At 33.7% G+C, this 27,066-nt stretch overlaps 5 protein-coding genes across 18 annotated transcripts in view; 2 read left to right on the top strand and 3 right to left on the bottom strand.

The window, feature by feature from the left end:
• The window catches only part of LOC100645270 (DENN domain-containing protein 5B), a 93,258-nt gene extending 91,413 nt beyond the window's left edge, over window positions 1-1,845 (bottom strand). For all 4 annotated transcript variants that reach the window (XM_048408127.1, XM_012318588.3, XM_048408128.1 and 1 more), the window contains exon 1: window positions 1,534-1,845. In XM_048408127.1, the coding sequence (XP_048264084.1) occupies window positions 1,534-1,651 (118 nt within the window). In that variant the 5' untranslated portion in view covers window positions 1,652-1,845. The remainder of the gene's footprint in view (window positions 1-1,533) is intronic.
• Window positions 1,846-2,651: 806 nt separating this feature from the next.
• On the top strand, window positions 2,652-6,516 carry LOC100645393 (coiled-coil domain-containing protein 22 homolog). Its single transcript, XM_003402317.4, has 8 exons — window positions 2,652-2,835; window positions 3,196-3,367; window positions 3,446-3,746; window positions 3,819-4,063; window positions 4,150-4,566; window positions 4,651-5,091; window positions 5,198-5,370; window positions 6,099-6,516. The coding sequence occupies exons 1-7, from the start codon at window positions 2,783-2,785 to the stop codon at window positions 5,315-5,317; spliced, it is 1,749 nt and encodes a 582-aa protein (XP_003402365.1). The 5' UTR covers window positions 2,652-2,782; the 3' UTR covers window positions 5,318-5,370; window positions 6,099-6,516.
• Window positions 6,515-8,392, bottom strand: LOC100645699 (28S ribosomal protein S27, mitochondrial). Its single transcript, XM_012318591.2, has 3 exons — window positions 8,272-8,392; window positions 7,007-8,048; window positions 6,515-6,929 (listed from the first exon to the last, which is right to left on the bottom strand). Exons 1-3 carry the CDS (start codon window positions 8,322-8,324, stop codon window positions 6,645-6,647), a joined length of 1,380 nt encoding a protein of 459 aa, XP_012173981.2. The 5' UTR covers window positions 8,325-8,392; the 3' UTR covers window positions 6,515-6,644.
• Window positions 8,389-10,183, top strand: LOC100645508 (WD repeat-containing protein 61). Its single transcript, XM_012318590.3, has 8 exons — window positions 8,389-8,531; window positions 8,629-8,738; window positions 8,806-8,975; window positions 9,077-9,315; window positions 9,401-9,494; window positions 9,564-9,657; window positions 9,748-9,919; window positions 10,026-10,183. Exons 1-8 carry the CDS (start codon window positions 8,529-8,531, stop codon window positions 10,125-10,127), a joined length of 984 nt encoding a protein of 327 aa, XP_012173980.1. The 5' UTR covers window positions 8,389-8,528; the 3' UTR covers window positions 10,128-10,183.
• A 59-nt stretch (window positions 10,184-10,242) lies between these two features.
• LOC100644421 overlaps window positions 10,243-27,066 on the bottom strand; it is an 88,462-nt gene continuing 71,638 nt past the window's right edge. For 3 of the 11 annotated variants that reach the window (XM_048408115.1, XM_048408116.1, XM_048408118.1), the window contains 9 exons: window positions 24,340-24,759; window positions 22,355-22,549; window positions 18,354-21,034; window positions 17,906-17,997; window positions 17,494-17,770; window positions 17,146-17,234; window positions 16,728-16,857; window positions 16,278-16,542; window positions 10,243-16,129 (listed from right to left, as the gene is read on the bottom strand). In XM_048408115.1, the coding sequence (XP_048264072.1) occupies window positions 11,750-16,129; window positions 16,278-16,542; window positions 16,728-16,857; window positions 17,146-17,234; window positions 17,494-17,770; window positions 17,906-17,997; window positions 18,354-21,034; window positions 22,355-22,549; window positions 24,340-24,759 (8,529 nt within the window). In that variant the 3' untranslated portion in view covers window positions 10,243-11,749. Of the gene's footprint in view, window positions 16,130-16,277; window positions 16,543-16,727; window positions 16,858-17,145; window positions 17,235-17,493; window positions 17,771-17,905; window positions 17,998-18,353; window positions 21,035-22,354; window positions 22,550-23,537; window positions 23,557-24,339; window positions 24,760-27,066 lie in introns of those variants that run through there. The other 8 variants (XM_048408119.1, XM_048408120.1, XM_048408117.1 and 5 more) reach the window with 8 other exon arrangements.

Here is a 27,066-nt window from a genome sequence, read left to right as displayed (position 1 = left end):
AATCAGACACGTGAATAACCGAAATATAATTTCGTTTCGTCAATTATCAATTTATCGATAACAATCAGTACACCTAATAAAGTATAAGCACCTAATATAAATCGAGACAAATTTTATTGCTTAAAATAATATATTATACAAATATTTCGTAATTTAATTAATAATTCTATTTATAATAATGAGTTATATTTTCGTGGCAAAAAAATCAACTGAATAGATAATACCAAAATCTTTCCTTATACTGATATGTTGATATTATATGATAAAAAATATTTATTAGACGAACGCAGTTTGGGAAATAGATTTTAATAAAATATACTGTACTACCGTAAAGTGTAATAAGTATTGTATAATTTTAACTGCTGTGTTGTAAATCAGAATAAAAATGTTTAAGACCTGTTACTCTATTTGTAATTAACTTGAAATTACGAGTAACATTAGAATTTATTTCGCCGAAAAATTATTTTAAGGTAACCTACATACTTGACACTGCTACAAAGTGGAATCGTTTAATTCTAATTATTATTTTAGTACAAATAACAAGATAATCTGAACATATTTTCCTCTAATGTATCTATAAATGCGTATACCTAAATTATCAAAATAATAATTATATAATAACGTACCAATGATAAACGAATACTGTTTATTGCACTTAACATTTAGTAATATTGATAATGGAAACATGTTGAAGCGTGCAACGAACATCCTCTTTACGGAAGATTAAAATACTCAACTGAAAATATCGATTTAAGTGGCATTAAAAAATATGAAAATAAAAATACACTATGAACTTGATTATTATCGAGCGTATAAGGTTCTATAAAATGTGGCTTCCTCCTATGTTACTAACTTAACAAGATTATATATGATATGTTGACATTGATGGCTATTTGTATTTGAAAACATATTAAGAATAAAACATTCATTCAGGAAAATATTATTACAGAAGATATGCTATCTAGCATACCTGAATATAAGACGAATATCTAAAATTTTTAAAAATATTTTATCACTTTATATTACGAGAAGATATTGACGATGTGTTTGGTAGAACTGTCAACGAGTCCGCTCAAAGAGATATATTTTATAAACGGTGCAATGGCATCGATTGAAATTCACGTGTCAATCACGTGCAAATAAAATAAGTAGTTATACAACTTATGCTTTACATAAACCTCGCATCTTAATTAACAAAGAAACTAATCTTACAAATAACAACAAAAATTCGATAAACCAAGAATGAAAAGATAATGAGATCTAATTAATCTTTTTGGACTCTTGAATACAAGCTATCTTACAGACGTAAATAACTGACAGTGCTCTGTGATATTATCTATCATTGCGCAATCTAGCGATTTCGAAAATCGCAACAGTAGCATAGTCTTTCTGTCAGACCATAAAAGCCACCGAACATTCATAACAGCGATTCCAACTCTCGTTGGAGATTAAATAAATACTAAATATTATTCATATCAAGAGGACCATTGTTCATTTTACCAAAAATGCTCAGAAAAAGGTAGTGGAACTCACCGAAATACTTGTCTGGCTCTAGGCCTGAATCTTTGTCTAATCCGCATATGACAAAATAATCCGCGAATCTCTGAGGATGTTGCTCTGGTCCGCGCATTATTCCCAAGCTCCCGTTCATCTTACTAGGAGAAAAAGATCAGATACGGCTCACCTCCGCGGTAGATGAAGAAGCACCCTCACGAAAACGATTTCCACATTATGAACCTCCACGAAACTGTCATTTCACGCGACAGCGAAACAACAGCTGATGTTGACGCGCACAGAACGTAAGGCACGACTCCGCGGAGTGCGGATCTCTCGCCGCGAATAATTGATCTTTACTTCGTCACGTGAACTTGCCTACAAATCGATTCTCGTAATCGAGGCTGAAAGCTGGCGCGTAATTTTAAATTATAGGATCCATCTGAATTTATAAATTAAAATACCGAATACATACAAATAAATAGTTTCATCATCATTTAGAGTTCTATATTTTTTCATTTTATTTGATTTGAATTTGTTCAACGAGTCCGAGTATTGATTGATGTTCATTGAGAAATAAAATTTATTGAAAAATGAAACTTATAATCTTTATATAAAATAAAATGCCTACGTTATTATTTTCCAACGTTATTTTTGTAAATGATAGATTTATGAAAAAGATAGAAAAGGGCAAAGTTTCAATATGGTTTAAATAGATTTTTTAAAAGATAATTTATATAATTGTTTAAAACACTATGAAGTAATAATCTGAACAATTTGTACATATTATATATATACATATATAAAACAATTTTTATCTTGATTTCTAATCAAATATTTTTGTACAAACATAAATAAAAGCAAAAATTAATTATTATCACGTGATAAAAAATGTTCAAGGATTTTTGGTACAATAGTAAATCTGGTTATTTATTTGCATAAAATACAAATTTAAGAAAAGATTTGTGGTTGCTTTATAACTTTATATAATATTACATTATATGTTATATATTATTTTCATTTTGTCTCAATTATGGTCATGAAACTTTATCTCTTTTTCGAGAATTATTATATAAATCACAGACGAGAAATAATGAAACGATTAATATATGTGTATGTAGTATGAATACATTTCGCGTTGGTAAAACTGATAATTTATCGCGCCATCTGTATAATAGTGCACAAATGTTTGTTCACTCATGGACAGGTTAGATTTGTGCAATTCAAGTTAAATTTCTTTCAATAAAATAATATAGTTAAAGAGTATAGGATTTTCACATTTTTACGGATGATGGAGGAAGTTGACAATATAATTATTCATTCATTGCGTCAAATAGGCTGGTAAGATCTATTTTCTGCAACGTTTTATGCATTTAATAAATTCTTGATATCTGATGTCAACCGGTTTTATGGTGGGCGGTGATGTTTATATGAATTATATTTTATACTTACAAATAATAATTTGTAATTTATTTTATCAAACAGGAAAACATTACGATATTACCTAATATATATATAATAATTATTATATAATTATTATATAATAATTAATATATATATATATAAAATATATATATAATATTTATTTGACATATATGTTATGTAAATTACACTACTTATCTCTGCTTTAGCAATTCAAAATTAAATAAAGTATTATTCATACAAAAATACTTTGCAAATTTTTAACATTAATTTTTTTAGTGACATAACAGAGAATATAAAAAATCTCAGTGGTTTTAACACAGAATTGGTAGTAGAAGCAACGGTAAAATGTTTAGACATAATAAGACCAGGACTTGGATTGTCAACAATTTTACCTATAAATATGGCAGCCAGATTTCGACTAGGTGCTACACTTGCTCAAGCATGTTCAGTAAGATTTTATAAACATATAAATTATTTATGCAATTTTGATATTTTATTTTTATTGACATCTTGTTTCTAAATTTAGGAATTAGGGTACAAAGGTGATATTGGTTACCAAACATTTTTATATAGCTCAGAAGCAGACCTAAGGAAAGTTTTCATGTTTCTTATTGAAAAATTACCGAAAGAAAGTGATAAACCTCTAAGCGAACCTGTTAGCAATATTGTATTACTAGAAAAATCTATAGCAACAGCAATAGCACAGAGTCTATCAGTTTCATGGTTACCACATTATTGTCATACAAAGGGATTTAGAAATAGAGGACGAGCAAAAATCCCTTATAAATCTGTGAATTTAGAAGTTCCGAAAATGGAGAGTAAAGAAGGTAATATTGCTTACATTTAATATATTTTAATATTATAATGATATTTTGATTAGAAAATTTTGTTTGTCATAGAATATCAAGATTATTGCATACATTATCTGCAATCTGTGTCTGAGCAAGTGCAAAATGAATCATCACTTCTACCTTCTTTGATATCTTACAATGCAAGAGCTCTTCATACACATTCAATGAGCATTCTTGATCAAATAAATTGGTTAAATAAACAATATTGCGATAAAATTATTGAGGTTAATATATCTGGTGATGTCAATTTTCTGAATGGGAATTCAATAAAAGATAGAACATTAGCTTCCAAAGTAAGCTTCAAAAATATTGGTAATGATGTTCACACAGTCTCATTCTAGACTGTTTTATTAATTTTGTATTATCTTTCTGTATATAGCAACCTCAGATAAAAGATAATGGCACTAAAGAAACTAAGATTATACAACAAAAAGTATTAAATAAGATGGAAAAACAAGACTTACAGATAGAAAAAATAAAAATAGAATGTGAGTGTTCCAGAAATGACATAGAAAAATTGCAAGATGCAATCAAGAACCTAAGTACCAGTGTAGCACAAGTAACAATAAATTATCAAAATGAGGAGAAAGAGTTAACAATTAATGAAGAACAAAAAAAGATTAAAGCAAAAATTTATGATCTGTTTCAAGATGGCGAAGAAAATATTAAAAAACTAGAAGCAGCAATTGAAGTTACTACAAATAAATTAATCAATTTAGGTAATCAGTGGGAGAAACATAGAGTGCCTCTAATCCAAAAGTATAGGCAAGAAAGAGAAAAGCATTCTACTAAAGCTGTAAGTACTATCATCTTAATATAAAATAAAATTCAAATTATTCACGTAAATTCAAAATTTCATGTATTGAATATATATATTTAGAGTGCAAGTCAGAAGAAGCTTGATGATATTAAGTTACTAAAAGAGAAGGAGAGAGAATTACAAGAAGAATGTCGTAATAAAGATCAACAATACTCACAATTAGTAATCGAAGTTCAAAAACTCCCTAAAGAAGTGAATAGGTCCGCATATACCCAACGAATTTTAGAAATAATTAACAATATTAGAAAACAAAGAGATGAGATTAATAAAGTATTAGCTGACACGCGTGAAATCCAAAAAGAAATTAACACACTTACAGGCAGATTAGAAAGGTCCTTTACTGTTGCTGATGAATTAATATTTCGAGATGCAAGAACGAATGAGGCATCAAGAAAAGCTTATAAATTATTGGCCACACTTCATTCTGATTGTAGTGAACTCGTAAGTTTAGTAGAAGAAACAGGTGCGACTATAAGAGAAATAAGAGACTTAGAAGAGCAGGTAAATATCGTATAGTATAAAGGTAATAATATCTTTGAAGATGACTTTTATATTGCTGTCAAATTATTGAAACTTAATATACTTAGTGTGTTACAATGGATTTTAGATTGATTCTGAAGCTACAAAAAATGTTGGAGCAAATTTGGAAAGGATAACTGCTGATTTGAGACAAATGAAACAAGAAACAGCAGAATTAACGGCACAATTACAGAGTAAAACTTCGTGATTTTTACATAATCTGTGATATTACGATATATTATTTGTAATAACAACGACCAGGTAAAGTTCCATTAACACTTTGACTGCCACGTTGGTCATATATGACCGGCCATGGTTTCTCTTGTGACGCCACGGTGGTAACCGGAGCGCTTGAACTTCTTACAATTGTAAAAATTGTATAAAAATTGACAGTTAGGGCATTTTGAATATAACCGATAAATAGAAGATACTTTGAAACAAAAATTGCCCCATTGAACAATTAAACATTTTTATTAGAATATCAAAAAAAAAAAAAAAGAAAAATGCGAACAAATCTTGCATCTAATGGTTCACTGCGTTTGCATCCATATCTTTGAGGGGTAATCTATGAATATTATTATAAACACAGCTTAGAAAATAATCGTAAATGCTGCTTTATAATCATATATGTAATTGAAGTTAGAAGTGTGCACATACCTTACCTTATATTATATACTGATGAATGAGCAAATACTGTTTACTAATATCTTCTACACGTTTCAACAATATATTCTGGACGTTTTGTTTACGACGAAATAACGAATGCGAATGGTTTGTTGAAATAAACGAAGTGTTATAATATGTCGCTATCAACTATTACCAAGGCGACACCTTTTGCCATTATATGCTTTGAATAATAAAAATACTCCCGTAGTGTCTTGAGCGAAACACGGCGTGGCAGTCAAAGTGTTAATGTTAAAGATAGAATGAACTAAAGCTTTAATTAGAAAATTTTTACCAAAAGTGAAATTATATTATTGTATTTACAGAACATTCCTCATAAACGAATACGATTACGAAGACCAAATTTTATAGTTATGCAGGATTTGATATATTGCTGCCTATAAAATAGTTTTTAACAGTTATTTTAAATTTAAACATAACTGTTAAAACGGTGCCTTGGCCCAAAGTTGTGTGTAACGTAAAATTATACGTAATTCGCTAATCGTGTTTATAAGAGGGCCAAGATGTAACATAAATGGATTCAATATCAACGCTCAAACAGAACGTTATTTGCTACAAAGCCTAATAATTTTTTTAGCATAAACTTTAATTGTACAGTTAACTTTCATATTTCTAAGAAATAAGTGGCTTTGGAGATCCGTTATAAACTTACATAATAAACATTTAAGAAAATACTTTAAGCAATTATGTACAAAATATGATAGATAAATAATATGATACATATTTTGACTGTTTTTTTATTATTATAAACCCTTCAAACATAGTTTTCGAAAGTATTTAATTTATTAAAGTTTTAACTATACATATTTATTAAAAAATTATAAATATGTCAAAAATTACTCTTTCTGAATTTAAAGCATTGGTGGTATATATTCTTTTTCTCCTTCTAATTTCTTCAGTTTCCTTTGAGCGCCATGTTTACTAAGGAGTTTTTCCATATTTTCCTTTTCCTTTGCTTCCATTTCTTCTATCTGTAGTTCTATTTCTTCTTCATTTTCAAAGAAAGTTAAAAATCGTTCTTGTTTCTTCATTTCTTCCTTCAACTTGTTTATTTCCAGCAATTTGGCCTGTCGATTTATTTCCTCGATCTGTTTATCTAATATTAATTGTCTTTTTTTTTCCCATTCAGTATATTTCTGAAATATTAAGCAAAATAATAAATAATAGATTTAATTAATACTCCTTTTGTATTTTTTAATGTATTTTCAATTACCTGCAACTGATCATTTATATCTATATTGTGTTGCCTTTCAACTGCAGATTTAACATTATTTTCTAATGCTTCAATTAAATTATCCTTACACAAATTCTTTTCTTTTAATGTATTGACTTCTAACATTAATTGTTCAAATTCATTTGTTGCTTTTTCTTTATGTACTTTTTCTTTGTCATTTTCAATTAGGTCAAAAACTTCATTGTAAACAATATCTCCTTCGACTTCATTTAACCATTGTTTTATTGACTTTGATGCATCTTGATATTTTTTATATAATATTAAACCTCTCAGTTGACAAGTCCTTCCTAGTGTATTATTCATAAATTTTCCCTGGAAAGCCAGTGTTTTTCCAATTAAATCAATCGGATCAGTAAGATCAAAATGATCATCAAAGAAAGGATTTCTAAGATAATTCACACGTATTTTTATTTCTTCTTTAGTATCTTCTATTGGTTCTGATGGCTTTTGCCATGTATCTGTATGTTCTAAATACTTATGACAAGCATATATGGATAGTGCATTAGTTATCAAGTTGTCAGTATCCTCTTGCAACATAGGCAAAACAGCAACTTTTACAGCACTGGCATAATCTTCTTTTTTTATATATGCATCCATGAGCATGTTATAACACACATAATCAGGAAAAATACCATATTTAAGTCTGTCATGTAACACATTCATAAGTTGTTCAGTAAGATCATTATCAAATAAATATCTTATGACAGCATGATGCGTTGAATCTAAGGTATTTGTTGTTTCTGCACTTTTTCGTAGTTTCTGGATTATACTCAATAATTCTTCTACCTGATCTTTGCTTTGTATGGTATTTGCAAATATATCTATGTCTATGGCACTAACTTTTCCATCAACAAAAAATTTATTGTCCAAGGTTATAAATAAATCCTCCGGTTTGTATTTTTGGAGTAACGGAAATTGCAGACGAGCTTTCCATGCATTGTCGCACCGATACGCTTCTGATAAAAAAGATCGTTTTTGCACCACAGTTTTGTAGAACTCATGATACAATTTTCTACCGGACCTAAATATTTTCAACATTTTGTATTCCATTTTTTATCATTAGATCATATTCTTAAAAAGGTAGCTTTGATATCTTTTTATTTGTGCAATCAAATCAAACAGAAAGGTTACAATTACAATTGTAATATAATGTATAAAAAGAAGTATGTTATGTTATTTTAGATGTGCACAGTACTAATAAGATCAAGCTGTAATTCTTATTTATGCGTTTCTATTTACATTACCCATTATAAACTATTTTATATATTTCCCAAAATTTTGAGAGTACTTTCAACATAAACACATTTGATTTCAATAAACCCAGCTGCCTGTAGTCAGCTGCTATCGCGCATACGCATGTGGTGAACTCTCGGATATTTAAGTTACGTATGCGTGTGTTTATAAATAGATAGTATGTATATATAGTTAGAGAACAGTATATTTAGTATTAGATCAAAATCGTTTTTAATCATTGTTTGGGAGATAATACATACTTTCTAGAATGGTGAGGAATATAAATGAATTTGCAAATTATTACGATATAAAGGTTATGTTATCCATGATATGCGACAGTTGCAAAGATGAATTAAAAATTTTTTCAGTATTCGATAGTTAATAAAACCGAAAATGCTCATGAAGATAGCATTTGGACCTGTGCTTGGGGCTGTTTAAAGAAGAAAAAGGAATTACAGCAGGATAATGAAGATTCACGGTAATTAATTTCGATGTATTTTTTATCATTTATATACTCCTGTACAATTTTCTTCATTATATGGCAGTGAATCGATGCAGTTTAATGGGAATGAGACAGTGGAATATTTAATAACCGGTTCAGTCGATGATGCCGTTAAAGTTTGGGAACAAAAAGACAAAAGTTTACAACTAAAATATAAATTAACTGGTCACTCGCTTGGTGTGGTATCTGTTGCAGTTAATTCAGATGGTTCAAGTGAATAATTAATAAAAACACAAAATTATTTGCATGTATCTTATTTTAATGAATATGTTAATGTTAGCAGAGCAATATGATATGTACACACATGCTTTCAGAATGTGCATCAAGTTCATTAGACTCAAGTTTAAAACTATGGAATTTGCAAACAGGAGAGAAAATATCCAGCATTGAAGTAGGTCCTGTAGATATTTGGACAGTGGTATTTTCTCCAGATGATAAATTCATTGTATCTGGTAGTCATTCAGGTAAAATACATTTATATGGAACAGACAGTGGCAAACAAGAACAAACTTTAGATACCAGAGGTGGAAAATTTATATTGAGTGTTGCTTATGTATGTATTTTAAACATTTATACTATATAATTTTATGCAAAAGTAACACAAGATAGTTTTTGTATTCTATAATTACTTATTTCAGAGCCCTGATGGTAAATACATTGCTAGCGGTGCAATTGATGGGATTATCAATATTTTTGATGTTACATATGGAAAAGTTTTACGTACATTGGAAGGTAATAACAAATTCTGTTAATAAGTTATTGATGATTTATAATTATTAATATGTATTTGAAATATTTTAGGTCATGCAATGCCTATCAGGTCTCTTTGTTTTTCACCAGATTCTCAATTACTTCTTACCGCATCAGATGATGGACACATGAAACTGTATGATGTGTAAGTAATTCATAGTTTCAGTTCGCATAAAATAGGAATATGGTTAAAACATTGAAACATTAATATATTCCTTCATATTCTTACATATAGGAAAGATGCTAATTTAGCAGGAACTATGTCAGGTCATGCCTCATGGGTACTTGGTGTTGCTTTTGCTCCAAATGGTCAACAATTTGCATCTAGTAGTTCAGATCATACAGTTAAAGTATGGGAACTAGCCCAAAGACAATGCTTACATACATTTAATGAACACAATGATCAGGTGAGATATCGTATTACATACAACATTATGGAATTTTTATTGTAAATTTATAAAGCAGAAAAAGTAGATTCTGCGATTTGGAGTTGTGAACATTTTGCTTTTCTAGGTATGGGCTGTAAAGTACAATCCACAAAGAAATAACATGATTGCATCAGTATCTGAAGATAAATCCATTAATCTTTACGAATGTCCATTATATGACAAATAAATTTTTGTATAAATATGAATAATTATTAATAAAGTATATTTATGTATATTACAGAACTTTAAATGTTACATAACTTTAAGTGTTTTAATATGAATGTAATATTAAACAAAATAGATATTAGTATCTATAAATTTTATTGTACTGTAATTATTAATATACAAATCATTAAGATGTCTGCCGAATCTAAAATACAGTATAACAAAAGATGAATACTTAAGATCTAAGTAAAAGACGAAGATTACAAAAGAACCCTGAAAAGGAATTCTGGTGTACAGATCAAATCCTGTATGAAGAAAAAAATATAAAGGTACCCTGATGTGGCTCCAAGTTGGAAGGGTTAAATCTAATTAACTCGAACTGGAACAGGGTATAAGACTTGTGTAACAAATACGTAAATAATGAATAGTAAAATCTATTCTATATCGTGTCAAACAGTTTCCTTCTAATGAAATTTTAGATCGATCGGGTGCATGTAGAAGGGAAGATGACGCGATATAGAAACAAACTTAAAGTATCGTACGCATTAAATGCTTCGAACAATAGCAAATTTTCCAATGAAACTAGAAAACAAATGAGAACGTGTGAAAGTAAAATTATTAAACGGCATGCCAATATCTTAAACCTTCCGAGCTATAAATACATAATTGATCCGTACACACTCTTAATTATACCTACATGTATTTTAGAAAGGGTAACAATCGAATCAGTAGACACTTGTTACATGCAAATCGATTTTTTTATGTAATACATATATGACCAAAATAGAAGCTATTTTAACTGTAAATTTTCAAGTAGACTAGAAACTTAAAGTAAGGGTTTACAAAATTCTGTCTCTTCACATAATGCCAGTTTAGCGTTACTTAGACCGCTACATCGATATAAACATCACTACTGCTTTTGTCGTAACATTTTGTTGCGCTGAAAATGTCCAAATTTCGTCCAAATCTTCATCGTGTTTCTATCAGTCTTTAAAAAGTAATTAGACTTTGTATTCAATTAAAAGAATACAAATCAGTTTACGATGGAAACAAAATACAAATCTTATTCCTTGCAAATTTATCTATTACGAAGATGTATAGCGACATATTTCCATATACATCATGCGTCGTAATACATATCACTAAACTTTCTACATTCTTCATCGACGTTTAATATATACAAAATTGAATTAAATAATCCAGCATAATTACTGCTACGTACTACCGATTTTTAATTTTCTTCGTAATTATGGAATTTCTCAATATATGTATATACAATACGCAAAGTGAATAGGAATGATATATCAGGATTTTCGGCTATGTCACATTTTAATTATACCTCTTAAAAAAAGGGGGGAATAAAAATTGCATTGCCAATGCACATGCAACGAAGAAAAGTATTCAAACGGTTATTCTTCTTATCTTTAGTGTGTAAAAATTAATGAGATACCATGAAGATTTTCGGTGTCCTTTAAACGATGTGTGAGGTAAGAAAGAAACCTTCAACTTACTTAAGTATTCGTAATATATGTACTGCGTGTTGATTTACGATCAATACAGCAGTAAATCAAATGTACAATGACTAGCCTGAAACAGAAAAGCAATACTACGAAAAAAAGTTGTTTAGTTTATAACAGACTTTCACTATACCGTTGTTACTCTCGTAGAAGCTGTGACTATGTCGCTATGACAATCTGTCACTCTGAATTTGCTTTCAGTTTCATCCGGCGTTACTTTGGCTATTTGCAAAGGGATATCTTGCTTCGGGTTGTAATTAAAAGGTGGGACAATAGCGGACGCGGGTGTACGCACACCGGACCCATTAACGTATGTTTGTGCAGAACCTTCTGCATTCGGAGAGTCTACTCTTATAAAGGAACCAAGACGTGATATTCGTTTCATAGGATCTACCTCTGCCGTGGAGGATTCGGTATGCTGTGATTTTCGCAGAACAACCGAGGTATCAACTACATCTACGATGTCTTTCTTGTACGTAGAAGCGTCACTAGACTTTACAGGAATCTTGCAAGGTGCGTCGTTTGCGTTCATTCCGCTCAAGTCACAAGAGTTTCTGTATTTCACTTTACTAGGTTGTACGCCCATTACCAATGGTCTCTTCAATTTCGATTTGTACAAAGCTGATTCGGGATTATCATTCTCTTGGGGCACTCCTTCGAACGTGGAACTACGAAACAACCTAAAAGCTGGCGGATTGCTCACTGGAGATGGGGTATCCATCTCGTTAGCACAATTACCAGGCTGTAGCCACTGCCTAGTATCTGGTTTCTCAAACCGTTGCTTATTTTTACTCTCCTCTACCTTTTTCCAAAGGCTTGCAATTTTACTAGTCGCTTCCTTTGCCAATTTTCTAGTTTGCATTCCGGTCGAGGAGTTGGATACAATACTTGAATTACTGTTAGATCTCTGACCAAGGGGACCTACCTTTCGAAAGACTTTACCGCTTTCTATTTGTGCAGTATTTTGATTATTGACTGATATTTTTGGAGTTGCAGTTGTTTTTCCTGTAGGTAATCGTTTTGGAGCCACCAGTAATGGTAATGCTTTCGAAGATTGAATTTTCTCTGAAGCGTTTCCCTTTGACAATTTTGATTGGTGCGCTTGATGTGTCTTTGGCGTAAGTTTTGGTTTCCCAGTTGTTGGATGTACCTTGGATGTTGCACCTTTAATGGGTTTTGCGATTTTCGTTTTTATCGGCGAAGGTGACGAAGACTCTACGGTGGGCGCATTCTTCACTTCTGGTTCGTCTTTGGTAAATGTTCCTTGTCGTTCCAAGGGCTTAATCGTTACGTCCGTCTTAGTTTCTTGTTGATAGTTCGAGGAAGAACACGTTGGAGGTGTGCTGTGCCTCTTTACGGACTTTGTGAAAGTTAATGACGATCCTTTCTGTGGAACTGATGCTCTTTTTGCAGCCACCGATAAAATCTTCGTTCGTTTGTCATCTGTTGAACTGGGATTCATTTTAGGACTTATATTTGATTTTGTTGATTCCTTCGTCGCTGTACCTGGACTATTGTTATTTTGTCTCAGCGTGGTAGCTCTAGTTGCTCTTACAATAGGTGAAGTGTTGCTACGACCTATAGGTATTCCACTGACAGGATTCACCTGTTTCAATGGAGATGATTGTGGCGTTGGTTTTCGCGTAATTGGATTTGAGTAGAGAGCTTTTCTTCTTCCGCGAATGGCCTTTGGACTTTCTGGGTCTGATTTATCCGTAGCGTTAGAATCATTACTGGGATCTCTCACCATTCCTGGTTTAATTATTCGGGGCCTTTTTGTTTCTCTAAGTGGTCCCTCGGTATTATTAGATTCATCCTCACTCTCAGTTTCCACATTATCTGTATACCTGATGTCTTCTTGCGACCTGGGTTCTTCGATCTCGATTGTTTCCTTATGAGCGTCCTCTGGTTCTTGTACATTGTCCATTTGTTGAACACATGAACCTATTAGTCTTTTAGAAACGCCGTTGACAAACCGCATCCGTAGGTTCCGTTCTGATTCTGATTCATTTGATACTAAACTAATAGTCTCGCAATCTAGCAACCCATCCTCGCCAGTTTCATTTGTGTTATTTGATTCGTTTAATGTATTTAACACGATGGTTGCATTCTGTTCCAACATGGTTTGAATTTCATCCGATTCGATAGTGTGCGTTGAATCTGGTAATCTATCTTCTACCGCGTTTGTAGTAGTATTACTTTCTGTATCTCTGAATATGCGTTCTGAATCGTTCAAAGTTCTTGTACGATATCTTTCCCTGTTCTTCTTTTGCTCAGCACGCTTTTTAATCAACGTTTTACAAGCGGATAGTTTTGACAATGTGGGGATAGCAGATTTTACCGGGGACGTTGCTCCCGTTGTCTTTTCAGAATTCTCTTGTTCATAAGTAGCATTAACTTCCTGTTGATTATTTTGATCTTGATTCATGTCGGGGAAGGGATTTTCCAATACCTGTGTTTGAAACCTGGCTCTATCTTCTTGTCTACGTTGTTTAGGTGTCAATTTGGAAAAAGGTGAAATTTTCCCCCGTGCAATCTTCTCCTGTACTACGTTTTCCTGTCGTTCTTCTTCCTTTTTGTCGAGTTCCGCAGCTATAGTATACGTCTTATATCTTTCCTTGGCCAAAGTTCTTTTCTGCTTTGGTGTTAAATTTCTGTGTAATCGCTTCCTAGGTGTGGACTCTGCCGAGCTAGTAACGCAGTATTCAGACGAAATTGGTGTAACTGCCTCATCGGTATCACCTGCTTCGTCGATTCTGTCTATCATCACAGGATGTGGAGCTTCTTCGGTATGTAATTCCGCATCAATACACAACGTATCGCTGCATATAGTTTCTGTAGCTTGTTCCACTGTTGACTCATCCATTTCACACACTTCATTGAACAGCGAAGGTGGATTGATGTTCTCCAGATATTCACTCAAACTATTATTTGCACTATTCTGCATAGCTTCGGCATAACGCATGCACGTCATGGATAGCACATTTGCGACAGGTTTTAGTAAGTCAAAAACAGCGTCGCTCCCACTTAAGTTCTGCGAGTCTTGATCCTTAGAATCTGCAACCTCTGATGTAATACTAGCCACGCTTAACATACTATTTTCCATATCGCCAACGTCTGGTAACTCGTCCATCATTGATGGTGGTTTGACACTTTCTAAGTGCGAACCAGTACATTCGTTCAACAAATTTTCGAGACTACCGGTGTGGCTCTGAGTTTGACTCAGAGCTCTTTTAGCTACGACACCCAAAGGAAGAGATTTCTTACGACAGCTTCGAGAATCTGTCGAAGATATATTCTTCGCCTGGATTGGAGGCAAGGACGTAGAATTACATCTGTCTCGATTAACGAATGACTCACTACAGTCACCTGAACCTGCGTAGCTAGCTGTCAGTGATAGTAAGCTTCCCATCGAGGAAGGTGGTTTTATTGCTTCTAAATCCATGGACGTCATACTGGTTGTATCTAGTTCATTCTGTCGATTCATTTCTGCATCCACCGCTTCAGCCAATTTAATCGCTTCTCTTTGAATAATTTTTGAATTTGTCATGTGCCCATTGTCGCTACTTGCTGTTTCATAACACTCTGAGGTGATTGTTCCTGGTTCTTCTGGTACATCGCTTTTAAATGAAGCGATTATAGGGGCACTAATACTTATGCTAGGAAAAGATACATCATTAGGAGAATCTTCATTCCATGTATCACTCAATATGCTCTGTTTCATTGCGCTTGAATCTCGTTCTCGAATTGCTTCCGTTTGTTGCACGAGAGTCGCAGTTAAGCGATCTAACGAGGCAATCATAGCATCAGGATCCCTTTGACGCCGATATACATCTTCCTTCTCCACATATTTCGTTGAGTCTGCAGGTTTCTGTGCCAGTTTGTGCTTTGAATCAACTTTTTCTTTATTAATGCCATCTATTTCACACGTGTCATTGTACATTTTACTGCTTTCATCAAAATTACTAATTTTTCGTTCCCCAAATTCACTGTCGATTTCATTCATCGTGGTTTTGTTTAGCTGAATATTATCCATAGTTTTCGTTAATCCAGGTTGTATACACAATTCTAAAAGTGCGTGTTCTGATTGTTCCACAGAATCAATCGATTCGCTACTCTCTGAATCTGTTACTTTAGTATAAGATTGTTGCATAGACGAATTCTCCATCGCTTTGTCTTTTAATGTTTTTGATGTTTTATCATTTCCCCACTTAGCAGAATCATCATCTATATTTTGATCATTGTCAATAAGGTCATTATGTATCAGAGACGACATTTCTTCGTTCGATTGGGTATCGATACTAGATAGATATTGCTGCTGTGTAGGTTCTGTGTTAAACACTACTGTTTCATGTAGTATCGGGCTATTCCTCAAGTTCGAAGGTAATGAGAAATTGCACAGACTATCATCGCCTAATAATGAACCGCGTTCCGTGTTTCTTACTTTGTCCAACTCATTCTGCAAAACTTGATTCGATTGTTGCACTGGAATTTTAGTTTCTATCACCTGAAATAAGAAAATTCGACGTTTATAAGATATGCGCATGCTTTTGTACATTTCTATTGTAATATTTCAAATAACGCACGAAGATAATTAAATTCTGAAATTAAATGTATAAAAATATAAAATTGTGTGCACGAAATAGATATGTCACCTTTTGCATAAATTTGGCCGTACTTTGACTATAATCTGGCACAATATTCATATTCGATGAGTTATCATTAACGTTATCAGTGCAAATATCAGGATCTACCATTTCTTCAGATCCAGATTGTTTTGTATCAAGACTGTTCATGGTAGAATCGACAGATGAATTGCACTCCATTTGATCTAGTGCAACACTTGTTTGGTACCTGGCAAGATTGCTTTCATTTCGTGGAACTTTTTCAAAATTATTTCCTATAAACGAATGCCTATGTCTAAAAAAAGAGATAACGTAAGAATTATTTTTCAATTAAAAATTATTTCGTTTAGCGAAGATAATAAAAAAATGTGGTAAATATATATGTCGAACTCGACCTCTTCGATTTCGATGATTTTTTAATATATGGAGCATGTATTCGCAAAAAACTGTCGATATAGTATTCACTACAGTAAATTTTACCTATAATCATGCGTCTGTGACAGTGTATGCATCAGTATTGGTTGCCGGCCATCGACTGCTATCTTCTGTTTATGAACAAGACTATGGTCGAGCTTAAAGGCCCTGTGCACAACTATATGTACTTGCGAGGCTGCAAGAAATGTCTATTATAACTCATTTAAAAATTAATATCATCGATGTATGTATTGTGTTTAAGTCAGATTTCCCAATTCGGTCGCTGCTAAATTATAAAAATGATAGGCGAATGAATAATCGATATTATTTTACGAAATAAGGTAACTGTTATCATTTTATGCAAGCATTGCTGGCCGGATTAAAAATACTAATCTAAACTCTAAATTTTAAAAATGATATTTATTTTTAATTAAGTTATAGCAGATATTTCTTATAGCCTCGCTTACGCACGTTGTGTACGAACCTTCATCTCGGATACCCCATTCGTTCCACTCTCCTTTGTATACATAAGCAGAAAATTCCGACCAGGTCATTTTATTCGGCAGTTGGCAACTAAACAGACGTATATGTTGTCACAGATTTGTGCACAATTCAACGTACAATTCTCTGTGGTAGTAACGATAATTTTTCGCAAATATCTCGGAAATTAAGGCCGATCGCCAGTTACATATATAAGAAAAAGTTGTTCGGAATCATGGCTCCACCACATATTAAAAAATCATCGAAATCAGAAAGGTTGAGTTCGATCTGTACATTTACCAAGTATGTTGTTGATAATTATAGTACATTTATACCGAATCAAAATATTTACCTATTATTTTGCATTCCAATATTAATGCAAGCTGTAAGCAGATCTTCGTCGTCCTCATCGCCATCACTGACTTGATCTAAACATTCGGAAGAGTTGTTTATATTTAATATATAAGGCATGTTACGGGTATCTCCTTTTAGTTCAAATTCCTTACATCCTGAATCGTTAGAAGCCTTCAATGCACTAGTCACGTACGAATTAACACCGTTGCTAGGATAACTTTTATCAAATTTATCGTTTTTTTCAAACATGCCATTCTGTGTATCGTATTTTTTCTCTATAATAAGATAAATACATTTTTTTAACTGTTTCAATAAAATCCTATATTTTTAGAGAAAATTTTTCAGTATCGTTGAATTTCGAATCGTGCCGTATCGAGAGTGAGTATAAACAATTTTTTCTGTAACTTTACCTGGTTTATTTTCTGTAGAATTGGGCGCTATAGTATCACTCTCAGCATATTGTAAGTTGCTCGAGGATACTTGTGTAATTGTTGTTCTTACGCTGCGAATAGGAAAATACAGAATTTTCATTTATTTTTTCATATATTAAATATGTAGAGTATCCTCAGGTTAAAGAAAATAATAAGTGATAGGAAATGCGTCACTTAGATGTACGTATATGTATATATTATATATAACTTATATTATATATAACTTATATTATATATAACATATAATATGTATATATAATATATATCATGATATAACCATGTGTAATCATATTACATATATAATCAAGATTATAGTTACGATCCAAACATTTTTTGTTAAGAAAATAAGTTACTAAAAATTTTCATTTATTTTTTAAATAAAATGTTCTTTTTGCTAATTTTAATATCTACATGAAAGTGTACAAACCTCAATGAACTTTTCATAGAAGTGTGATCATTTTCCTCAACATTATTATCCTTGATATTCGTTTCAAAGTACTGCAACATTTGACTTCTCTTCTTGTCACTCGAAACTTCCGTACATTCCATTCTGGTACATTCTAAATTCAATTCCTCCGTATCTTGCAGTTTACCTTGTTCCTGAATCTTTTTCAATAAACTTCTCTGTCGACTATCCTCTTGCAAGTCAGAAGCCGATGCCGCTCTGGAAGAATTTAAAGACGTTCCATGTGGAGTTCCTTCTGTGCAATAGGTCTTTACTGTATCTTCGTGGATAAGCTCTTGATCGTTACTCGGGAAATAGTGAGAATGTGGTTTTTCTTCGTCTTCCAGACTTCGTTCAGCATAACGCAAACTATAGTCAGTTGGTTGATCCAAATCCGTCTCGGCATAATCACTGAACAGATTTCCCTCTGTTCGATAACTGACAGTCGGTGAAATAGCCTGTTGTATAGTATTCAACGAACTGTGCTGATGCAAAACAGTCTTGTTGTAGACGTTTCCAAAGTTGATGTTGTCTTTCGCGGGAGAGCTGTTGTTAACGAATGATAACGAGGTCGAGGTTTCTATTTCAGGCTTCGTGCTCACGTACTCGGTTTTTGTGCAAACGTTCAACTCCGTTTCCTCAGAAATACTGGATTGACTACTAGTCTTTAGCACAGACGTGATGCTTTGTGGCAAGTTGTCTTCTACGGAAGAGTGTAGCAAATTCTGTGAACAGGCGGATTCTTGATCCGGAGCCGAGGACCAGGAAATGGTAGAATTAGTGCTTCTAAGGTCGACGAGGCCATTAAAACCGTCCGACGACTTCAAACGATCCGGGATGGCGTTTTTATAGCGTAACGTATACTTCTTCTCCGAAGAGGTCTTCGAGTGAGCGTCACTGGACATTCCGCTGTCGAAACCGACTGCGGAGTGTAGCGACGAGGACTGTTGTTTTATCTGAATATCAGTAGGAGATAGTCCATTCAATACGTGTCGATTTACCCTTTCAAACATGGTGTCAGAATGGGTGCTTGTTATGGAGCGCATAGAGTCTCTACTCTCGCTTCTGGCGACTCCGTTGCACTTCATATTGGATGTGCTAGGTTGATTATGTAGTTGATAGGAGCGTAAAGTTCGCGTGTTGATTCCCAAAAAGCTATGTTCCACCTTGAACGAAAATTTATCGTCTTTGTTAGTCGGAGATGTGCTAGGTTCGATGTTATCGCAAGTTTCAGCCAAGCTTTGATCTATTTCTTGCTCCAGAGCCCTTTGTCTGCGTGCAACTAAAGTTGGTAGAGTTGGAAGTCCTAATCCGCGTGCTGTCGAGTCTAAGTGAACGAGATTATTACAGCCTGGTCTGGCACTCAGTAAATTCTTCAAGGCTGCGCTTGAACCCATTGAAATCATCTTGTGCTTGGAGTGAATTAGACTACGAAGCATTGGAACTGCGCCCAGGTCCCATAACAGACGCTGATCCTGTGGACATCGAGCAGAAAGATTCCACAGAGCTCCACAAGCGTTACTAACGACGGTTAAACTAGGTGATCGCAATTGTTGTAACAATACTTGCAAACATCCCCTCTCTCTTACAATGGCTCGGTAATCTTCTCTAACAGCAATGTGACTAGATACATTCCTCAAAATACCACCGGCGTTTTCAACAATGGCTAAAGTTTTAGATGGTGCTTTGTAGCTCAACATATCCACGAGGAATGCCAGTGCCCCATCTACGGCACAAATATCCACTTTATTCGTACTACAGTGTGCCGATAGGTTCCAAAGTGCAGAGAGTATTGACTTAAGAGTTGATTCCTTCCTACCCTCCATCGCAGCCTTCATCAAACCAGTTACTGCTCCCACTTCCCTCAACGTTTGCTTGCTACTAGTATCAGCTCGCCACGACAAATTTCTCAATACAGACGCTGTGACTTGTCTGAGATCGTCGCTTGGACTTCTCAATTGCGAAACCAGAGCCTTCATGAACTCCCGGAAGGAACAAAGCAATGCTTTATTGTTTCCATCGCCGAATGTCAGATTCGTCAGAGCCATTCCGGCATATCTACGCAATGTGATGCAATTTTGATCGTCGCATTCGCTTCCATGAGCCATATGATCCATCTCGATCAGCTCTGCAACTGCATGAAGTCCACCGAGCTGGCACATGGCGTGACGATGAGCTTCATCGAAGGAAAGTTTCATCAATGCCGCTATCGTTGGCCCGGGATGCCTCTCTAGGTCATCGGGAACCTGACCCGTTTCTAGGGATGTTCTTAGAGTCTGGCAATAGTCCCGTAACTGTTCTAGAAACCGGAGAACCCTCGCCTCCCGGCGTCCAGCCCTCTCGTCGCTTTTGGCATACACTATATTATGCAAAGCTCGAGATGCCTTTTCTCTGGTTTCTGGATCTTGTCCTGGAGCGTGAATTAGTTGTACCAACAGTGGAAGGCATCCTGATTGCCTCATTATGAGGCAATTGTCTATCGAATTGCTCATAGAGAGCAACGTTGCACTCATGTCCTCTCGGCCCTCCGTGCTACCGAGCATTCCCAGTAGATTGTACACTACGTCCACTTTCGCCCCTAGCCTTCGATCGCCTTGCATTTCCGTAGAACAGCCGAGGACCCCGCCCGAATTCGACGAAAAGCTCATCACACTGGCTACGTCCTATGGGAGAGGATGGAAATTAATGTTAGGATTTTGATTTAGGAAGAATAGTGTCACCTCTGAAGTCCTTTCCTCTTTATTAAAAAGTAATAATTAAATTAGTTTTTTTAGTAATTAAGAACCCTTTCCTAGTTTTATAGGACTTACATTTACCAACAATCGAAGAATATTTCTTCTACTATCTTCGTAAAGTTTCCGAGGAAATTTAAACTGACCTTCAACTTATGTATTTACTTTATACACAAAGGGCTATCTATTCTATTTTCAATTCTTTATTTATACACTAAGCAAAGTTGTAAATTATTTATTAAATTGTAATTATTCACTCTTTCTAATTAATCGTTTCTATTAAATAACCGTTTAACGTTAACATATTAAACGTTTATAATTATATAAACTATATAAAATTATAAAAAACTATAAATTATTATATAAATGTTTTGAATATATTATAGAAAAATAGTTCAACTCGCTTATATAATATTCTATTATATAAAATATATTTATCACACCTTCATTACATTATTATATGTTAATATTCACGTTAATTTTTCAAATATGTAATATTATATGTCTTATGACTTAATAAAATGGATTTCCATAGTAATAAGTTATTAAATCATTCATGGCGATTTTAGCTTCGCAAATCGATTGTGTAATAATGATAATGGTTAGTACGATGAGTCAAACTTCTTTTTCGCAGGTCATGCTCTCTTTTCAGCGTCGTCTTTATGACAGGTTACGTATTTATTAATGTCGTCCTGTTCATTCAACTCACGATATACATATATGTTCCATATTTATATATTTATATCCTTACATTTTAGATGTATTTTCCTTTTTTTAATATAATTGTATTCCTTAGGATTCTTCAAAATATTAACAGTACGAAGGAAGAGTAATAATCAAATAAAGATACTGCTCAGAAACTTATTGTATGATAGCGTGAATAATTGCAGAAAAAGATAATTTTTGAGTCAATTAATAAAATATCTTTTTGAATGTAACTCCTGCACTTGTCACATCTCCAAAGTGAATAATGATATTACTCCTCTACGATTCTTCAAAAAATTACATGGCACATAATTTTGGAGATGTTTAGTAAAATCAGTAAAATAACAAAATAGATTTTCCTTAATGTAATATAATTTTGAGATTATTTGACTATCAAGATAAGAAATGGCCACTATTTTTCGTAAAATGCGATTATATAACGTATAATTTTGAAGTCGATTTGTAAAACTATTAAAGTAATAAAATACTATTATTTTTCCCTAAATTCGATTGTGCGATGTACGGTTCAGAAAAACAGTGACTTACGTTATGTACAGTGATTGATGTGCTTTGTTGAGTGGAAAAGCCCATTTGTTGATTGGCCCATATGTCTCTTCTAATGGGCCACGTTCCCCGATAAGAAGATGGTAATCTGTGGCCCTGTAGGGATGTATCTGGTTTGCTGTCTTCCTCGCTACTTCCACCTTCATTATAACGTTTATTTCTTCTTGTATAAATCTGCTAAACATAGTTAAACAATCCAATTAACGATGAATTCATTGTATGGCGACAAAAAATTGTATTCGTGAAAATATAAAACAAGTAAAACAGTAAACAAGTAAATATACAACAAGTTGATAATTTATTATTAACACTCGATAAAAAATATGAAAACAGACAAGATTTTAGTTATCCTCAGCACCCTTAGTTATCCAAGAGAAATAATAATAATAGGAATTTACCAATTTTTATAAACTCATCTATTTTTTTTAGAAATTTTAAATCTACGACATGAACACCTTTAAAAATCTTTTAAAACATTGATATGTATGTTTAATACGATTATGTTCGTCCTCCAAAGAAAAAGGAAACAAAATAGAAACACTACACTCTAGAAACAATTCAAATTTCCCGCTAAAAACAGAACGGAAGCCATGGAGTTAACTCAAGTCTACTTGCCCATCGTGAAATTCGTACTCTAAGCGTCTTACGTTCACAGACTACAGAAAACGTACGAAATAAATTCTTGCAGAAATGTTTAGGGTGACAGGGCGAGTTAAAGCGGGAGGTGGAGGGGCGAAAGAAAAAAGCGCAGAGATAGAAGCGCAAGCGAGAAAGGATATAGATATATGAGTAAACGTGTATAACCAAGGGTAGAGAAAGACAGAATGAGCTCTCTGTAAAATCAATACGGAGCTACGTTGGTAGAAGTACATGTAGGAAGAACTCGTACTCTAAAAGCACGAGGCAATACCAGTGGTTTCCAACCATCTCTTTTTAATTATTTGACTAAGACAAAATAATATTAAATTTGTTTGAATAGCAGAAAACATCGCCGATGTATTGTAAATAACGTAAGATTTAACGTAATCTTTGTTTTTCAGATATTTCGGAAGTAGTTATATAAGAATGCAATAGTTTGTTGAACGATTAATTAGCTATAGAGAGTAAGTAATGTGTGTAGAAATTTTAATTAACATGCAACCAACTAACGTTTTAATAAACGTACAACTTTTGTTGCTCGCTTAATGGAGAATCTTGTACGTCACGCATTTTCGTTTACACACTCTTGAGCATCCTCATAGGTATTAATTGATTTACACACTCGTTATGGCACGGTACTAGACGCTGCGCTTGTACTTTTAGGAACTGCATTAACTCTCTTCGATACAATTACCGTTGCCATCTGAAGATAGAGGTTTACATAATGTCGGACAACACGATGATATTTTGTCATCATAAGAGATAACGAAATGTAATGGTAAATGGTAATTTCACTTTCATCACTGACAGTTTATATACCAGTATACAGAAGCTACAAAACACTATGTAAGATTCGAGCAAATATGAAAAAGATCCAAATTAACATCGATAAACATCGATTTATTTGGCACGTCGAATCGTGCAAAAGAAGAAACGATAAAATATTGCCGGAGATTTTGCAATCGCTTATAAAGTTCTTCCAATAACAAACAAAGAAACCAATACACCACAATGTACAATCGCATTCCCTCGGAGTATTCGAATTCACCTGTTCTATCTGCGCATTACAGGCTTCTCTTCGATTCGGAAAAACGAAGCCACACAACGGCCACTCGACAAAGGAAAAAATATACACAGTCTAGTCCGATCAATTTCAGTGTCATCTCTCCGTAATTGTTCTATGCGAACCTATCAGTCACACGTCGTAGCATGCATCAACGAGGCTGGAGCAGAAAAGAAAAGAAAAAAGAGTATGCACGAGATAAGCAAGAAGATATAGATAGGAAGAGAGTAAGAATGGAAGGACAGTAAGAAGATAAAAGAATTACCTCGGGGCTCGGCGTGGACGACCTTCGTTCGTCCTCCTCCTTTACTTCTGGCTCCATGGCATCCTCCTTGCTGGTCTCAGCGATCACGGAGCCTAGGTGCAACCTTGGCCTGATGTGGGCATTGACAGGCAGAGAAATGGAGGTGGATGACGGCGTTTTCAACGTGTTTTTCATCAGCGAGCATCTCGCGGATGTCGTCGCCGCTACGGCGACAGGGTTGAACGCTGCGCCGTCCACGGACGACTCCAGCTCGTGCGCCGCGACGCCGATCAGGGGCGTAGATACCTCAATGTCGTGAGGGCGCCTCCGAACCCTCCACGAGCCGACACCTTCCACGTCAACGCCTATCGCCCCGCGAAACACGCGACACTCCTCCGACAATAATCTTTCCGCTCTTTTTTGACAATCCTCCGCGTCTTCCTGCAATAATAATAATCAACAAAATGAGTAGTTTGATGATTCCCGGATAAAAACCACAGTATTACGCGATCGTTTTACAGACTACGTTGTGTGTCGGTACTTGGCATACAGTTTACAACCGTGTTCTTTTTAAAAATTCGTTGTTTATTTTGTAAAAAAATAACAATGCGAAATAAATCACAGACAAAGTTGGTGTTGAGATTTTCCATGAATATCTTTTTACGATTATCTCTTTAAGTGTCTTAGTGTACTTAAAGAATTTGTATAGAGATTTTGTATAGAGACTGTATGATAGTAGGAAATAAATGGGAGAGAAAACTGAAGTCCAGGGTTGCTCGAGAGATTTTGAATGGATATTTGTTTTAGGATGATCTTTCCTAGTATTTTGGTTTAGGTAGGTAAATAATTTGCATGAATCTCGAGGGCAGATTGTGCGATAATAGAAATTTACTTAAAGAATTCAATTTTAATTACATATTCAAGCGATTCTCGTTTGTTTGCAATGATTTTTTGGACATCTTTGTTATTTCAATTTTTATTTAAAATCCTAATTTTTAACTTTTAAAAATAAAAAATTCTTTTATTACGGCAAATTCATATGCTAAATAATTATCATTGTTCGTTCAATAGATGTACAAAATATGTTTTCATCGTCCTTCCTTATTATTTACTTCATAACATCTACCGGCTTTGTGGTTTTTAATTTCGGAAGAAACACATATTTTTGATTTAAAATTACAAAATATACGAAAATTAAAGTAAAGGTTATAACCATATGCAAAGCAGAAATGAGAATTAGGGAACAGAATTATGCATAAGTATGCAGGTCTAATTGTTTGTTTCTGACAGATGCAAAATAATCATAAGGATAAGCTCACATACAGGCCGGAAGTGTCACATATACGTAAGCTATATAGCAACGTTTTCTTGTTGTTCCGCTAATCATCTTTCCAGCTCTGTACAGTACAGTCATAAAGGTTTCAAAATCTAAAACGGATGAAATTTTCTACTAGGTAGAAATATAACAAAAATCGTTATCGAGGAAACGAAAAAAAACAAACGTAACAAAATGTACAATTATAATGTACGAATATGTGCAAATATTCACTGTGTACGTGTTAATAAGATGTAGATATTGATATTTGTAATTCTAGAGGACTTTTCAGATACGCGTTAGTTGTAAGTCAGCCAAGAATAAGCGTAATTTTGGATAAAATATTCGATTTAAAAGTCAAATTGCGGAGAATTGATTAACAAGATGTAATGCAAACGTTTGGAATTTTTATGTAGATGTTCTCAACCTTATTTTCACTCATTTCTTTCGTGGCAATGATGATATTGTCAAAGATTTTTTCCCTTCTATTAAATATTTTACGCCTAATAATTTACCGTTTAGCCATTAATGATTGAAATTCGATTGACTGTATGACTTAGGAATGCAGTCGTTCCTTCGATTGGTATAAGACGGTACGCGTTAGCATAATATTCTGGTTCGATATTTCATAATTCAGTATGTAATAAGCCTAATATATCAGGCTATTTTAATAAAATTATATATTATAGGTTTTATAGGTATAAGTTTATTCTACTACATACCTGTAGTTGTCTTAGATTCCTATTTAATTTTTTTTTAATTGTAAAATAAGTTTGAATTTTTGGCTCTGAATTTTTTGCTTTTTGTCAAGAGTTAAGTCAGAGTAAACAATTTAAATAGTACTTTACTTAATCAATTTGGTTTTGTTGTCCCGAGACCTACCATAAACCATAATCCATCCCTCGGTTAAGATGGCCACTATCTGTATAATTATATTAACTCGGACTCGTAATAATCCTAAGGAATAGTTATAAAATTCAACTTTTTACCTTTCTGTCAAGGCCCTTAATTGCTACAAACACTTCATTTGCTATCATCCCTTCGAACAGAATACATTTCAACTTGCTCTTAACGCTTCGCTGAAAACACTTGTATACGCATCAATCGCATTCTTAAACGTTGTTGGAAATAAAGAGTATATTAAATTCAGTGTTATAATCATTCAACCACCCCTATTATCTTAACTGAAATAGGAGATTGGTTGATTCTCGGCGTCGATCATCGTATCGTAACAAGAATTTACGACTCTCGTTATACGATGTTGAACGTGTCTCCCCGGGGAGCGGTCGAACAGATTTTGTAACAATTATAATAAGATATTATACTAAGATAATACTAACAATAAGATTGCGATATGTAAGATTAAAAACATGAGAATGCAAAGCAATTTGTACGTGCGTATGGTAGGTGTACACTTTCTGTACTACATTGCA

Source organism: Bombus terrestris, chromosome 8 (genome assembly GCF_910591885.1).
Source record: "Bombus terrestris chromosome 8, iyBomTerr1.2, whole genome shotgun sequence".
Lineage (NCBI taxonomy): Eukaryota > Metazoa > Arthropoda > Insecta > Hymenoptera > Apidae > Bombus > Bombus terrestris.
This window is presented reverse-complemented; position numbering and strand designations above follow the sequence as displayed.

Bases quoted from the DNA above. Each gene is read 5' to 3' on its own strand.
- LOC100645508 (XM_012318590.3), top strand. The intron at 9,316-9,400 runs GTATGTATTTTA...TACTTATTTCAG, and splicing joins TTATATTGAGTGTTGCTTAT to AGCCCTGATGGTAAATACAT. The intron at 9,495-9,563 runs GTAATAACAAAT...GAAATATTTTAG, and splicing joins AGTTTTACGTACATTGGAAG to GTCATGCAATGCCTATCAGG.
- LOC100645393 (XM_003402317.4), top strand. From the start codon at position 2,783: ATGATGGAGGAAGTTGACAATATAATTATTCATTCATTGCGTCAAATA. The intron at 4,064-4,149 runs GTAAGCTTCAAA...TTCTGTATATAG, and splicing joins ATAGAACATTAGCTTCCAAA to CAACCTCAGATAAAAGATAA. The intron at 5,092-5,197 runs GTAAATATCGTA...AATGGATTTTAG, and splicing joins TAAGAGACTTAGAAGAGCAG to ATTGATTCTGAAGCTACAAA.
- LOC100645699 (XM_012318591.2), bottom strand. From the start codon at position 8,324: ATGTTGAAAGTACTCTCAAAATTTTGGGAAATATATAAAATAGTTTAT. The intron at 8,049-8,271 runs GTAATGTAAATA...GAAAATATTTAG, and splicing joins TATAAAATAGTTTATAATGG to GTCCGGTAGAAAATTGTATC. The intron at 6,930-7,006 runs GTAATTGAAAAT...TTAATATTTCAG, and splicing joins ATATAAATGATCAGTTGCAG to AAATATACTGAATGGGAAAA.